Below are 16,901 nucleotides of genomic sequence, written 5' to 3' on the forward strand. Positions count from 1 at the left end.
GTAGTGCTCTTTAAATCCATATGATATATTTTCATTTATAATACACCTTTATGCATTTGGTGCAATTATATTTATTACTATATGTAATAATTAGTGATTGGAATTGTGGCCTACTTACTGGATTTTCATGTTAAATTAGGGAAATTTCTTGAAGTTGAAATTGTGACTTTATTTTATATAACTTACCTTGGTTTTATTCATTATTCAGTCCTATAGCTAGATCATCTTAGAATTGGTCATTTATCACAAATTATCATATATGCATCAAACATCCTTTTAATGTCAGTACCCTGAAGATTAAGTTTTCTTTATTCTCTTTAGATAAATATAATTATTTTTTCAGTGGAAAGTGTTGGATCTTCAGATTTTAGACATTATTTTTCTTTCTTTCTTTTTTTTGATTTTTTAAAAATTCGTTTTAATGAGAAAATAGATAAAATAGCAGTGAAACAGTTTCAGAACAGGTCATTATTTTTCTTTCTACAAAAATACTTTCATTTTTAAAGAAAATGTTAGATTTTATTTGTGTATACCTGCATATGTATACACACGCACTTGGCCTTCTCAAGTTATAATTACCACACTTAACACCGGTTTTGAGAAACAAAGTACAAGGCAATTTCAGGTATACAGTTTTGAAAAATACCCCTAAATGTTTTACTCACTTGGTGTTGGTAATCTTCACAAAACTCTGGAATATGTTAATATATTTTTAAAAATACATTTATTTGATACAGGGTCTCGTACGAAGTTCAGAGTGATCCTCCTGTCTTGGTCTCCCCAGCACTGAAATTACAGGCATGTGCCAACACACCCTGTTTAGGGGCTGGCATAGTGCCCAGGGTCCTGGGGCTGGCATGGCATGTGGTACCGGGGATCAAACTTGGGTTGTTGCATTTGCCAGACAGGCGCCGAGCTATCTCCATAGTCCTGAAATATGTTAAAATAGTCTGGTTCCAAAATAAAATTAACGGGTAGCTCTGACCCTCAAACAGTATGTGTACCATCTGCTTTTCTTTGTAACTTTGTACCCACAGTCTTAGACAGTGCTACCAAAATTTTCTGAGAATGTTTGTTGTGAATGCTACCTGCTAAAAATATCTACTTCTCATGAAATGAATGCTTTTATTTCTCCCCTTCACTTGTGTGAAAGGTATCTGCTGCTCTAAAACTTTTTAACTGCTAGTCAATCTTAATGTATGTCTTTTAGAACTTTTTCTTGTAAGTAGGTGAACATTTATGTATTTTGTTTATTGATTAGTTTTTGCATATTATAATTATTGATCATTCTGGTAACTTTGCTTTTTTAAAAAGTTTGGTTTTCCAAGTTACTATATACCTCTACAGTATATTTGCTTCATACAGGACCATGTAATTGTTCATTATCTCTATGTAACTATCCACATAAATCCTTACATAGTTTTGCTGGTATTTTGATTGTATTCCGTGAAGTGAGAGATTTTGTTGCTTTGTAGCCAAATATTTATAGTTTTAATATTTATACATGTGGCCAAGTTAACCTCCAGGACAAGTCAGTCAGTGAAGTCTGATTTGAAAACTGACTTTTTAAAAACCTCTCTGATTCTGAGAGACTCCTAGGTAAGAAGCTCTGTTTCATTGTGTTCCTGCTGTTTTATCTGCAACTGTCCAATTTGACACATTCTCCAGTCAGATCTTGCTGCAGCTTTGCCATGTCATTTGTCCTTAAGCTATGGCCTTCACCTTCCTGTGAACATGGTTTTCCTTGTTTCTACATATAGACCTTCATTCATTTTCTTTTGTATTTCTCATGCTCAATGTTCACTACCTTAAGAGCTTGACTTTGCTCTGTCACACCACACACCAATCATTTAGTTCTATCCACATCACCTAAATTTGTCTTTTTGTGTTTTGTCTTTGTTTCTTTGTTATTTTAATTTTAAATCTTCTTGGTTTTGCAGTGCTGGATGTGCAGCCCAGGGCCTTAAATATGTTAGGCAAGCATTCTGCTCTTTTTTTTTTTTTTTTTAAAAAAAAAAAAACCTTTTCTTCTCAGCAGACTAAGCAGGCAAGCACAGGGACCAGGGTTTTATCCCTGGCACCACATGCCTTGCCAGCTCCACCCCTGGGTGTGCCGAACTGGCGACCAAGTCTGGGTGTGATGGCGCACACCTGTAGTCCTAGAGCTGGGGAGGCTGAAAACAGAAGGATCACTATGAGTCTGAGCTGCGTAGTAAGACCCTACACAAAATACCAAAGAAAAATAAAAACCTTTTCTTATTTTTTGCATACTGAAGATTGAATTCAGGGACAATACATTGTAGGCAATCACTGTATCACAAAGCTAAATCCCCATCCTGTTGTTTTGAGACAGGATCTCACTAAGTTGTCCAGGCTTCCTTGCTCTTTTAACTTTCACAAAAGTATTTTTGAGATTCTATAGACAAATGACATTTGGACACTGAGTTGCTTTTCTAAAACTAAACTTCGGTAAATACTGGTTTCAGGTGCATGGTTGAGGCCTGGAGTTTATTGCGACAACATTCTAATACAGTGAATATAGAAGAATTACTAAAGCATGTGTATGAAGTATGTCAGGAAATGGGTTTAATGGAAGACTTGCTGAAATTACCATTTACAGACATTGAACAGGTAATCGTTTATCAGTATATTTTTATTGGAAATCCAGGATAAATTGATAGTTTACAGATGTGTTTTTTTCTTTCTAGGAATGTTTAGTAAAATTTTTGCAGTCCAGTGCCAGTGTTCAGAATCAAGAATTCCTTTTAGTTCACCATTTGCAGCGTGCCAATTACATCCCTGCCCTGAAACTGAACCAGACTCTGAAGATTAATCTTATGGTATAATTAAAGTTGCTTCATTGTATGGGATAAGAGAATAAGAAAAACTGAAGACTTAGTAAGAGCTTTCAGTTTGGTAACACTGACTTGTCATCTTCCCATCTGTATCGTATTACTTTAGATTAATTCTCCCCCCCCCCCCCCGGAACTGGGGATTGAACTCAGGCCCTTAAGCTTGCCAGGGAAGCGCTTATTCCACTGAGCCATCTCCCTGGCCCTATCGTATTACTTTGAACTGGGTATTATTACTTATTCAGTTCTTCTGAACTTGCCATTTGTATTGTTTTTCCATAATCATGCCAGCCTGGCACATCACTTGTAAAATTAAAGAAAGAGGTAGAGGACAGTAATATGAGCTATATATTGCAAAGAAGATTGAATTTCAGGGAGGGGTTAGAGTTTGATTCTTAATTTGCTCTGTGTGTAGGACATACTCTGAACCTCAGTTTCTTCATTTGTAAATGCTGAAATCCATGTGAGGTTGTTTTGAAGTTTCACAAAGGTCTGCTTTATATTGATAAAGTAGTATGTTGCCTGTCACACGTGAATGCTTAAAAACTGATAACCAGTTGATGTGAAAAACCGAAGTTTAGCACTACGGATTGGGAGTTTAATTGATGGGCAAGCAATTATTAAGCTTGTATATGAAGTCTTCATTTTGGAAATGTGTAGTAGGACACAGCACACAAAATTTTGGAGATTAAGTTTTATCACTTCTGTATTCAATAGAATGATCGTGATCCTCGTGTGCGGGAGAGATCGGTGGCTCGAAATGCTATGTTAGACCAGTATGGGAAAATCCTTCCTAGAGTCCAGCGAAAATTAGCCATTGAGCGAGCTAAGCCTTATCATGTGTCAACATCATCAATTTTTCGAGAAGGTAAGATTTCATTGAAGAATGTTATAAATTACTAGGCTTGATGAGATTTTTTTTTTTATGTATTTGGGACAGGGTCTACAGGGTCTCACTACATAGATTGGACTCTAGTGATTCTCCTGTTTTCAGCCTCCCAAGTGCTGGGATTACAGGGAAGCGCCACCATGCCCAGTCTTAATCACCCTCTCAGTGAGCCCCAAGGATGAGGCCAGCACAGCACAGCACAGCACAGCACAGCACAGCACAGCACAGCACAGCACAGCACAGCACACTGGGGATTTAACCCAGCTGCTGCACTCTGCCTAAACAGGTGCTTTAGTCTGCTGAGCTATCTTGCCAGCCCTTAGGCTTGATGTTGAATGGTTGCTGTTCTGAAATCATCATCTTAAATATAGCTCACTTTCACTAAGACATACTCAGATTTGTAAGTCTTTTTTATTGCTGTTTTATCCCTTGAGCACAGAACTTTTTGGGAAGTTTTTAAAGTTATACTTAGCATAGGATGAAAGGACTCTTTAATTGAAGACATCTTGCCCAGTTTCTAGAAAATGTTAAATGATATTTCACTATTTCCTAGCAACTCTGATTAGCAAATTCTATGTAGCTTTAGCTAAACCCAATATAATTTTAACTATTGCATCTTCTCTATCATTTAGTCACCATTTCATGTTAAATCTTTCATTGAAATCTTTAGTTGAAGTATAATTAAGTGCTGTGTTATTTTAGTTTCTAGACCAAAGCCATTATCAACATTTCCCAAAAAAGCAGTAACTGGGACAGTTTTAACAAGATCTACTTTCATCAATAATGTATTATCAAAAATTGGAGAAGTGTGGGCAAACAGTGAAACTAAAACTAATATATCACTTTACAAAAGGTATGTTTTTCTAATACCTCTTAAAATCATGTTACTTCCCATCTTTCCTTGGTTTCAGTAGCATTCATCATCAGTCCATTCTCATTGTCATGGAGTTTATTAAAGGATATATAAAGGAAAAGCTCTTTATGTTGACCGTATTTTTTATAAAGGAATGATTTTTATCTTCAAATTTAAAAGCAAAAGAAAGAGAAAAGGAATGCTCTTTAATGCAAAAATGTACAAAGTAAAAAATGAAAGTCCTTCCATCTAATCATAAATGTCAGCATTTTTAATCAGTCTTTCATGATACATAATTAAAATTTTTCCTTTTAGCCCTAAAACAGAAGAACCATCTCCTGTAGTACATACTTTCCTCCATCCAGAGCTTCCCGAGGCATTTGTTGGAACACCAATTTCAAAAGCATCACAGAAAATTTCTAGGTAACAGTTTATTAAATCATTCTGAAGATACAATGTTATTACGATAATTATAAGTATCATTTTTAATCTTTAAACTTTTACAGATCCTATATAAATTCTTAAACACACTTTAAATGCTTTTTTATTGTACTTCAGTAATGTAGTAATTTCAGGACATCTTGCATCAGCTTTTGGTATGCTTAAAATTTCTATTCCGTGATTTCAGATAGCTGAATGAAAAAAAGGAAACTATAATTAGCTGTCCTGTTAACTTCTGAATAAAAGTTGCTTTTTGTGATTAAGGACTAATTTTGGTTGGCTTATTGTAGTATGTATAACGGTACCTAGGTTCATGAACTTAATTCTTTCCATAGTTTGGTCTCAAACCAAATTGGATGAGGACGGAACTTAACCATGGAATTTGGATAGTGGAAACTTGATTCATAATCATCAGTAGCGTTAATTCTTTGTGCTGAATACTAGGGCCCAGGAATTATAAATATTTGATTGTTTTAGCAAGAAAGAAATTTACATTTATTTTTTGTGTGTTTTCATTATTTTATAGAAGTAAAATTATCTGAATTTTTGATAGTAAGGATAGACTACTTGGGTTAAGTTTATAACTTAAAAAAATTGAGGCTAAAGTGTAAAGTGCATAAGAGACATTTTCAAAGCTTGAAAGGATTTTCCCTTTTTATGTTTTTGTTTGTTTTGTATTTAGGGTCTCACTATGTAGATCAGGCTCATAGTGATCTGCCTGTGTTTAGCTTCCCAAGCCCTGGCTCTCAGCAGCCCTGAGGGTGGGGCCAGCACGACAGGCCCAGGGATCAAACCCCTGGCCCCTGCATCTGCCTAAGCAGGCACTTTAATCCGCTGAGCTATGTGGCCAGCTCCGTTTTTATGTATTTGGTACAGGGTCTCACTATTCAGGTTGGACTCATAGTGATCCTCCTGATTTCAGACTCTCCAGCGCTTGATTACAGGTGTATGCCCAGACTCAGTAGCCAGCATACCTAGAGGTGGGGCTGGCACAGCATGTGGTACCAGGGATTGAACCCTGGTCCCAGTGCTTGGCCTAAGCAGGGGCTTAGTTTGCTGAGCTGTCTTGCTGCCCGCTTTTCCCTTTTTAGATTAAATATTGTTATTTCTCTTCAGTTATCTTTTAGAAAATGTTTTTTCTTGATACCTCCAAAAGTGTAATTTATATATACTAACCTTGTAAAAGAATTACATCATTTATGACACAGATTCTGTTTCTGAGAAACAATCATAAGTAAGCACTTTAAACATAAATAGTAACATAATGCAAAGCATTTAACAACATATATTTGGAATAGTAAAGAAACTGTTTACAGTTCTAGCATTTAAATACCAATTACATAGAGAAAGAAATGAAAATTGAGGAAGCCCTATATATTCTTGGGCTGGTGGAAATCTCAAAGCTGCATTTGCTATGGAATAACAAGAAGAAATATCCTACCTTAATAAAATACTTCTATATTTATATCCCCACTGGGTAGTAGGTTGAGTCATAAAGCAGCTGTAGTCTGACCAGATATGAGCCCCTTATAGTGAAAATCTCTTTAACCTAAAGAATAGAGTAATAAGGCACAGCAGTTGAGAGTTTTTATGTTTGGTTACCAGCACATGCTACACTTTTGTTACTTAGCTAAATCCCATGAGTATTTGAGGGAAGTAAGGATATACTATATTTAATCATTTAAAAAATACAACCAGAGACCAGGCTGTGTCACTAGTACTATGTTGCTCAGCAGCATAAGTTCTGCCTGGCAAATGCAAGGTCCTGAGTTTGATTGCTGGTACTGCCAAATGAATAAATAAATAATAAAAATAAAAAGTACAGAGCTGGCCTGATAGCTCAGCAGACTAAAGTGCCTGCTTAGACAGACCACAGTGGCTGGGAGTCAATCTCCAGTGTGCTGGCCCCACCCGCAGGGCACACTGAGCCAGTGATTGAGACTGGGTGTGGTGGCTCAAGCCATGGTGCTTGCCCCTGTAATCCCAGCATTTGGGAGGCTGAAAACAGAATCACTACAAGTCCAGTCTACATAGACCCTGTACTAAAACAATTTTTTAAAAAATAGAAGTAAGGGGCTGGGGAGACAGTTCATGGCCTGAGTTCAACCCTTGGTTCCGCCAAAAAAAAAGAAAGAGAGAGAGAGGGAGGGAGGATAGTTTGTTGTTGTTGTTGTTGTTGTTTTGGGTGGTTTTTGGTGTTTTTGTTTGTTTGTTTGTTTTTGTTTTTGTATTTTAGAGAAGGGTCTACAGGATGTTCAGGGTCTCCCTGCTTAGATTGGACTCGTAATGATCCACCTGTTTACAGGCTAGGATTACAGGCGTGTGCCACCACGCCCAGTCTCAATTGCCATCTCAGCCTGCCTCCGGAGTGGGGCAGGCACAGCAGTTCTGGGTATGGAAACTCTGGCCCCTAAGCCTGCAGGCACTGTAATCCACTGAGCTATTTGGCTGGCCCCAAAAGTTGAGAAGGATTTTTTTTTTTTTGGCTGGCTCAGGCTGTCTTAAGGGCAGGTCTGGTAAAGTATGTGGAGCTCAGGATCAACCACCATATCCTGCGCCTGACTGCATTTGCAGAAGTAGACACTTAAACAACTGAGCTCACCAGCAGGCCCCCTGTGATCTGAAAATTTCACTGTCAGTTTTAAATTACTTGCTGGTAGATTATACTTGAAACTTGTTTGTACTTTGCTTAATACAAATCAGGGGGGCCGGGGAGATGGCTCAGTAGGATAAGTGCTTCCCTGGCAAGCGCAAGGACCTGAGTTCAATCCCCGGTTCCGCAAAAAAAAAAAAAAAATAGAATACAAATCAGTCATAACATCAGTTTAGTCATTTGATACGAACTGGATCCAGGGGATGATAGAAAACATTCAGATTCTATTTTGTTACAAAACTCAATTATAATAAATTATCTATTTGCCAAAGTGGCCATCTCGTCTTTATTGCAGTCAGAGCTGCAAAGATAGATCACTATTATGTATATCAAATACAGGTAAATAGACTTTAAATGTGGGTGAAGATAAATTAAGCAAATGGGTTGCTGGAAAGCTTTAATCCCATGTTCTTTATTATTTTCAATTAGCACCAATTGGTCTTCATCTCAAAATAAGTTTTAGAAAAATAAACAGTTGGCTCATAGTGAAGAGGGGAGAAGGACAACTAGAATTTATTTTCAAATTGTTATGTGCAACTTCTGTTTTTAACTACTGAGATAATTTTTGACCTTTTAAACTCATGACAGTAGATTTGATTACATGAATGTGGTTGATTCAGTGTTTACATTTATGAGAGGTAATCAAATATGAATAATTAAATGAATATTACTCTTTTGTTTCTTAAATGATAAGTTAGCAAGATTTTTCTGTTCACATGTATATTCTGTTTACAGATTGCTGGATTTGGTGGTTCATCCTGTTCCACAATCTCCTCCATCTTGGAGGTTTGTTCAGCAAAGTCCCACAAGATCTCCATCATATCTACTGTCTAATTCAAGTTCACAATTAAAACGATCACATCAGAAAACCTGCAGTACTTCAGAATTAAATTTACTTGAAACTCCCCTTGTAATTAAGGTCAGTATTACATATCCAGCATTCATAGGAACACTGAGGAATTGTAAATTTTTTTAAGTCACGCGAGGAAAATAAGCTATTTATGACTGATACCTTTAGGTAGTCAACAACTTTAGTATTTTTGTCTACTTTAATCGTTATGATTCTTTCCAAAACTATGCTTTTACCTTTTGTTAAGAAGAGTAGCTTTCTTGTATAACATTATCACATTATTGTCTGGAATGTAATCCAAGGCTCTGTATGGTTATTATAAATGAACCTCTGTCCTTTGCAAAACACAAGATTTTTGAGTGTCAATCTTTGTGTAATCTTTATTCCTGGTGTTGGTTGTTATTTCTTCTATTAGTTGATTTTTAGTTTTTATGTGTATTTTACTTATCTGACCCTTTTAATGAAACTAATAATGAAACAAAATGATTTCACTGTTATCAGCCTGTCTTTACATAACTTTTTCTTCTGTCTTCCCTGGTAGTTGAGAAAGCAAGAAAACCGAACTTATTGTGATTGGTACCAGTGATCTGTTACCTTTTTCAGTGTGGTACATTGAATCTCTTCCTCTTTTTACAGTTTGGTTTACTGGTTTCTGATTCTCTGTTCTGGGCATACAACATTTATAGGGAAACAAGAGGCTTCTTATTTTTCAAGTTGAATAAAAGATACCTCAGTAAATGCTGTTCCTAAAATAGTTAAAAGAGATTTTATAAGGGCCAGTGAGATAGCTCAGCGGACTAAGTGCCTGCCTAGGCAAGCTCAGGGACTAGGGTTCAGTCCCTGGTACCACATGACACACTAGCCCCACCTCCACACGTGCTGAGCCAGCAATGGAGTCTGAGTGTGGTGGTACACACCTGTAATCCCAGCACTGGGGAAGCTGAAAACAGGAGGATCACTACGAGTCCAAATTGCATAGTGAGACCCTATACCAAAAACAAAGAGAAAGTTAAAAAATTATTAAACTCCTTAAAAAATTATCAAAATCCTACCATTTAATGTCTAGTAAGATATTTCATTCATTAAAAAAAGTTTTTTTATTCCTTCATTGAGTTCAAATGAAATTAAATACGGAGTTCAATCCCTGGTTCCACCAAAAAAGAAAAGAAATTAAGTAATGGTGCATCTCTGTCAACACAGTGCATTAATTAAAAAATCCTAATCTTCTAATGTAACTGAATTTGTTAATGTAAAGGGATTCAGTTATTTTTACTAGGTGGACATGTGAAAGAATTATTTCTACTAAATAATGTCAATGCTGATTTTAAATTATTTTTATTATAAGAATCTTTAGAGGATTCTAGTACTTACAACTTATTATTAAATAGTTGTGATGAAATTCAAGGTATGCTAAAGTCAGTCTGTATTAATTAAGATTATCTCCGCTAACCTTATGTTCATTATATATAGTCAGGTCTTTTACTTAATGAAAACTTTGTGTTACATAAACAGTTGGCAATGTATTTTGGCAATAATTAGAACTTTTACATTATGAATACAATTACATGTTTTGTAGTCTATATAAGAAATTCGGGTAAAATTTTGTATTTTCTTCCCAGCATTCCAATAAAAATTTCTACTTTTGTGTATGTAATGGAGATGAGAAAATAACTATTATTGTGACTTAAATAACCCTGTGTGTCCTTATATAAATGCCTTCTGCAAACACTAATGATGGGCATTCTGTTTGCTGCTTGTCATAGAAAGCTAAAACATTGGCTATGTCAGTTACTTCTGGATTTGCTGAGTTGACTCCACAATCCATCCTGAGGTCTAGTCTTCGAACGTCTTTAGCATCTCCCTCTGTGTCACCTGGAAGGTCTCTTACTCCACCTTTACAACTTAAGGAAACAAGAATTTCATTTATGGAAGAAGGCATGAGCACAAAATGGACTGCTAGAGTAAGTTTGATAGTAAGAGGGAAAGACAAGGGTGAACATACTAGCCCGGCACAGTGGCACAAGTTATAAGCCCACACACATAGGAGTCTGAGGCAAATTTGAGGTCAGCCTGAGAAATTTAGTGTGGTGTTTTGGGGCATTAGCTTGAGGACCCGAACCTAGGTTCAATACTTTGTACCTTCTATAAGTACAAGTAGAAGGTTAGATCACTATAGGTTTTTATAAATACAATCTTGAAGATAGTGTCAAAATTAGGGAAAAGTTGTGAAAGACATTTTAGGGGACTGGACCAGCCAAATCCATTTTTTTTTTTTTTTTGAATAGACAGAAATATACATGTTTTATTGCAGTACAAATATATTTTAAAAGCAATGGGAAATGGTTGGTTCTGGGACCAAATCCATTTTGTAAGTAAAGTGAACAAGAATCCAAATCTGTAGTTCTTAGCCATGTTTTTATTTTATTTTTTTTTACCCTGCATTGTGTTCCTTCCCTTAAATTCCTAATTAAATTTTCTATTTAGGCAGGTGCCTCTTCAGATTTCCATTGTAGGTTAATGGGAACTTAATTATTGATTATCTGATCTGTTCATTGTATTTATTTTTGACCTGTTCATTTTAATCTTTGTAAATTAATAGTATACTACAAATTAGGGAAACATTAACAACTTAAGTTTTGAGAATGGATTTTTAAATGAATTTTAATTAAGAGTTCAGAGAAATACTGAGCATGGAAACTTGGGTGTGATTGGTATGTATCACTCAGAGCTGGGTTAATATATATGGGTTAATTTTCTTTTCTAATCTTTAACAGGCTGCAGATGGCAGTGAAACAAAAGTACTTATTACTACACCATTCCATAAAAGTGGGGCTCCTGCCGAAACTGTATGGCTAAAGAGCAAAGATAAAGCTACATCTTTTTTACTGCATCCCCCTGAAAAAGATAATCAAGAAATGGATGCAGGGTCACAGGATGCAGCTTCACAAAGTCTGGAAAAACTTGATGTGAGCAAAGAAAACAGCACTATGTCAACCAGATCAGACCAGACTACTTTAGAATATTATGATGCACCATCACCAGGAGATTTTGTTTTCAAGCCACCAAGCTCTTCCACTGAGCTGTTCACTAATTTAAATGAGCAAACTAAGAAGGATGATGAACAAGGTGTGTTTGAGTTAGAAGAAACTGCTTCAGACATGGAGAAACAAATAGGAATTTATTTTCACATACTCAAAATTGCCATTGATGATCCTCATTAAAATTTGAGTTAGGGGTCCTTGGGCCTTCTGTGCTGGCCCCACCCCTGGGGTGTGTTGAGAGATGGAGATTGAGACTGGGCATGGGAGATTGAGACTGAGCAAGATGGCGTGCGCCAGTAATACCAGCACTTGGGAGGCTATAAACAGGAGGATCACTATGAGTCTGATCTACGCAGTGAGACCCTGTAGACCCTGTCCTAAATACAAAAAAAAAAAAAAAAATTGAAGTAGGAACTTTTGAGAAATACTTTTCCCCCTAGGCTGAACTATTTCTTCAAATATGAGTTCATTGAAGTTTGGATAGTGTTGTTTTTATTAGTCCACAAAAGCATTATTAATAGGCCTAGTCACTTTAATACTCTGCTCAGAAATAGGGTATCTAGAAATCTACACTGCTTTTTTTATATGCTATAGTTATATTTTAATAGTAAATACATTAGATAAGAATAGGTCTCCATTGATTATACCAACAATATTAGCGGTAGAAATCTGTTTAGGGGATCAGTTAATAGGAACTTCATGGTAAAATAAGCTAAATTTATTCATCTACCTCTTTGATGTTGAGTAAGTTAATATATGTAGAACATTTGTAGCAGTGCCTGTTAAGCGACAAGTGAAAAGTGGGAGTTTAAGGGGAATGGGGGGAGGGTCTTGAGCTAGGTTCAGAAAATTAGGAGGAACTTGGCAGTTATTGTCAAGGCAGTACATTTGAACAAAAAACCAGGCCCAACAACTTTTTAAAAATCTAGAGCTAGGGAGTGCTGGGGAGATAGTACAGTAGAATAAGTGCTTGCCTGGCAAGCACAGGGGCCTGAGTTCAATCCCCGGTTCTTAAAAAAAAAAAATCTAGGGCTGGGGATGTAGTAGTTCAGAGGTAGAGCACTTGCCTAGCTTGTGTTATGTGTGAGGCTGTGAGTTCTGTCCTCAGGAATACACTTGGACACACACATAAAAAGTAAGGGTCCAGAACTATGAGTAATTGTTAAAACATTTAGCATAAATATTATTTGTGTGACTTGTAGGCAATTTAGAAGTTTCACAAGAGGAACTTCCAGAATTAAATCACTTAAGCCCCATTCGAGGAACTGAAGCTTCTTGTGCTCTGTCAGTCCATGAAGGGTAAGTTTATGAAGACAAATTTAAATGCTTTTTTAAAGATACTCAATGAAACTTGTGAGCCCATAGTAAATAAACTATTCTATGCATATTAAAGTGTATCAACACCTCCATTTGGTAGTAATGTATCAAAAGCTGACCTAATCAAAATTAAAAACCAATATACCTTCTGCCAAAAGCTTGTTTCATTTCAAAACTAGGCACAGATTGCATGTCTGTACTTTACATGATATTGCTGTAGTGCATATATGAGTGACAACTTTAGTTATCAAGAGATAGAACATTGTAGTAAAGTGAATTTGTATAAAACATTATTTAAGATATTACAAGTATTCCATTGCTCTGTAAGTGGGAATTACTGGGAGTAGCCTTATGTTACCCACAAAACTCAAACTTTGGTGGCCACCTTGTTCACGTACTTTTGAGAATTCTAGCTGAATAGTTGAAACCTTTGGTGCCAAGCCTTCATCAGAAAAGTGCCAGCAAACAGTAGTAACAGGATTATTTCCTTTTGTTTGTTCTAATATTTTTTGAATTTTAATGAAAACAAATGTTATTTATTGCAATGAGTTTGACAAATAACTGGAATAGTTATAAAGCAAGACACATGCACTTCCAAACAATCTGCTGTAGAGAAAATCTGAGTATTTAGAATGGAAGTGAGTATTTAACATCTTTAGCAAGCAAGTAGTTCCTTTTTAAATATAAATTTACTTGATTTTTTTGTAACTTACTGTTCTCGGCTACTCATGTTACAAACTTTATGGTTGAGATGAAATCCTTTAGCAGACATCTATTAATAAATTAATATCGTCATACCATGGTATTTGACTTCTTAAAACTGGTCAAATTGGAACATAATAGGAAAATTTTGTGCCCGGTATACAAGTCAGAATTGTCAGCATCAGTTACCTATGACTCATTGCCCTTTCCAGTCAAGCAGAACCAATTAACAATGAGTGCCAAGGTAACACTGTATTAAAATATTAAACCGAATCCTATTGAGTGCATAAGAAATACTCTGTAATACCAACTGGCTTAGTTGAAGAATATAGCTACTGATCATTAAAAATTATCTTCAGGATAATTTATGCTGACAAGCATTTTTAAATCATTTGTACTGTAAGGCTATGTAATATTTTTGCAAAAAAAGTAAATTGGTAGAATAGTAAGATAAATATGGCATGATTTCTTTTTAAATTCATTTGTAAATGTTATAAAATACTGAAAATGAGCTTGAATAGTGATTTCTCTGAACCCTGGTTTGCATCAAGAAAATAAGTGGAGAGACAGTAGGTCTAAAGCTGGTTAGGAAATGGATCTTCTTAAACAATAAATTACACATTTCTGTTTTTAAAGGAAAAGCCTCACCCCAAATTCCGGAGCACCAGTTTTGGATGAAGGCTTAATATGTGTTAAAACTTGTACTTCTACAATTACAACAGATAATGATAAACGTATGTATGATTTGACTTGAGGATTATTTCATTTTAGTGTTTTAAATAAAGATTTTTCTATTCTTAGAATAAAATATTATTGAGATTTTCCTTTTTCTTATCTCTTTCTGGTCAGCTTCTCTAGAATGAAACCATTATAAAGATGTACATTGACTTAAAGCAGTGAGTTGTTCCTTAGGCATTTTGTTGCCCTAAGAATTGAAGTCTTAGAATGATTTCATTGCCTCTTCTCAAACCCAGACTTTAAAGACATGAAAATGGTGTTTTTCTGACAGAGCTAACACTTGGATTTAAGGAAAGCATGCACATGGAATGTCTATTGCCAAACATGTTTCACTTGTATTAACTCATTCCCTTCTCAACACTGTGCTATGATTGTTTGTTTGTTTGTTTTTGTGTTTTTTGGTTTTGGTGGTGGTGGTACCGTGGATCAAATTCAGGACCTTGGACTTGCTAGACTGAGCTCTCTCCCCATCACTGTGCTACGATATAGTTACCTGATTCTAGAGCCTATGCTCCAGACTGTTTTACCTTTGTGCCTATCCCATTATGAATAGGGTTTATAGCAAATGAGAGCAGACCTGAGTTTGATGAGGAATATAACATACACTTACTGTTAAATAATCCAGAGAATTGTCTGACCTGTAAAGGAAAAACCATTATTTTAACAATTTAAGGTGTCTTTTTCTTGAAAAATATTTTTTTTTCTTGGAAGGAGATAGGTGACAAAAGATTTTAGGGCTTTATCTAGACAGCATGGGTTCATAACCCAGTTCTATATTTTACTATAAGATTATGGATTATTTCTCTATTTTTTGTTTGTTAAATATAAATAGTACCATTTTATGATGGTTAGGATTAAGCCGATTGCATGTAAAATTAAGCATAGTGCTTGACACTTAAAAGCTATTTTAAATGTTACTTTAAATAATTATCATTACATTATCAGTATATGTAATAATTTAAGGCATTTCTTCATGGCAGGAAGATAGATTGATTCATCCTTTTAATGGTTCTGGTAGGACTCTGTACTTTGGGTATGGGCTCAGCTAATTGCTTATTGGTAAACATTGGGGCTGATCACTATTTTACCTTTTTTGTTTTACTGTTTCATTTCTACAATGAGTATTCTTGTGTATATATCCTCAGACATTCTTTTTTGTCAGTATTTCTGTTGGACATAGACTTACTGAGTCAAAGATTATGCTTAGATTTTTCATATCTTAGCATTTTCTCCAGTAAAGGTTGTATCCTATTGTTCATATATTTATGAGTGAAGAGTATCTGTTTTTCCATTCTTGCTTGACAAACTGAAAGGTAGAAAACAGTTTCATGTTGTTTTACTAATATTTACATAGTAGGGGTAATTGCCCCATTTTTTGAAGGCAAGGTAGGTACACAGGTTGGCCTTGCGCTCCTGTGGCACCCTGCTGCCTCTTTCTCCTCTGAATGCTAGTACAGGGATGTACTACTACATCCCGCCAAATTTTTGGAAGTGTGAATATTTTGTCTACTTCTATTTTATCTATTTTTTTACTTTTTACCTTTTATTGATTTTTGCTAAACTGAATTATTTCACCTTTTATTGATTTTTTAAAAAATTTTACCTTTTATTGGTTTTTACTAAACTAAATTAATTGAATTATTTAATTCTTTTAGAGATCCCTGGGGTTATCTTGTGCTTTGTGTCATTCACAAACTAAACCCAGATATGACCTATGATTGCTAATGACACATGATTCTGTAACAGTTCAGCAAGAATAGGCAGTTGTCTAATAGTCACCTGGAATACAATTTTTTTTTTTCTTTCTTTTCTTTTCTTTTTTTTTTTTTTGTGAAACCAGGGATTGAACTCAGGTCCTGGAGCTTGCCAGGGAAGCGCTTATTCCACTGAGCCATCTCCCCGGCCCCTGGAATACAGTTTTCAAGTTAATAATGAACAATATCCAAGCCTCCTTAAAACAGTTGTCAATGTATTAAGCTTTCATAATACACACAGGAATCATGTTTCAACAGAAAAAATCATTTTTAGATGTGAAGTTTTAATCATCTGTGTTTTATCTTTGTAAAAAGGGTACATAGATTATATAAAATGAAAGATGATGTACTAAGGAAAAGTGGATTAGTGGGTAGATACACACAGGCTTTCCTCTTTAGGATATTTTAGGCTCTCTGCTGTGTGACAGGATAATATTCTCAGGTGCAAAATACAGTAGACTTTTCCTATTTGCTTTCTTAATTGTCCATAGATCATGTTTTCCAGTTTAAAATTTAAATAGTTAACTCTTGTTTTTGTTTTAGCACTGGCTGATGTCCATGAAAGTGGAAGCTCTGGGCTTACTGCCTCTGAAAGTCCTGTTGTCTCTGAACATAGGCTTGACCAGGAAATAGCACTGAATTTAAAAGAGCATGAAACAGAAGTGTTAAAACGAAGTGCTGACTTGCCCGAAGAAAAGCGTCCAATTTCTGACAGTCTTCGTGATACTCAAGAAATTCATGTAAAAAATTTTTTTACTTCTTTGTCTTTCATTTTTGGTTTAGATCTTAAGACATGACTATTTAAAGTCTT

At 35.5% G+C, this 16,901-nt stretch overlaps 1 protein-coding gene across 1 annotated transcript in view; it reads left to right on the forward strand.

The window, feature by feature from the left end:
* The window catches only part of Ahctf1 (AT-hook containing transcription factor 1), a 70,701-nt gene that overhangs the window by 44,639 nt on the left and 9,161 nt on the right, over positions 1-16,901 (forward strand). Inside the window, exons 22-32 of the mRNA XM_023710248.1 lie at positions 2,487-2,631; positions 2,709-2,840; positions 3,570-3,720; positions 4,444-4,594; positions 4,910-5,017; positions 8,424-8,607; positions 10,302-10,499; positions 11,313-11,712; positions 12,782-12,878; positions 14,235-14,332; positions 16,634-16,830. Coding sequence (XP_023566016.1) covers positions 2,487-2,631; positions 2,709-2,840; positions 3,570-3,720; positions 4,444-4,594; positions 4,910-5,017; positions 8,424-8,607; positions 10,302-10,499; positions 11,313-11,712; positions 12,782-12,878; positions 14,235-14,332; positions 16,634-16,830 — 1,861 coding nt within the window. The remainder of the gene's footprint in view (positions 1-2,486; positions 2,632-2,708; positions 2,841-3,569; positions 3,721-4,443; positions 4,595-4,909; positions 5,018-8,423; positions 8,608-10,301; positions 10,500-11,312; positions 11,713-12,781; positions 12,879-14,234; positions 14,333-16,633; positions 16,831-16,901) is intronic.

Source organism: Octodon degus, unplaced genomic scaffold, assembly GCF_000260255.1.
Source record: "Octodon degus isolate 3935 unplaced genomic scaffold, OctDeg1.0 scaffold00017, whole genome shotgun sequence".
In the NCBI taxonomy this organism is placed as follows: domain Eukaryota; kingdom Metazoa; phylum Chordata; class Mammalia; order Rodentia; family Octodontidae; genus Octodon; species Octodon degus.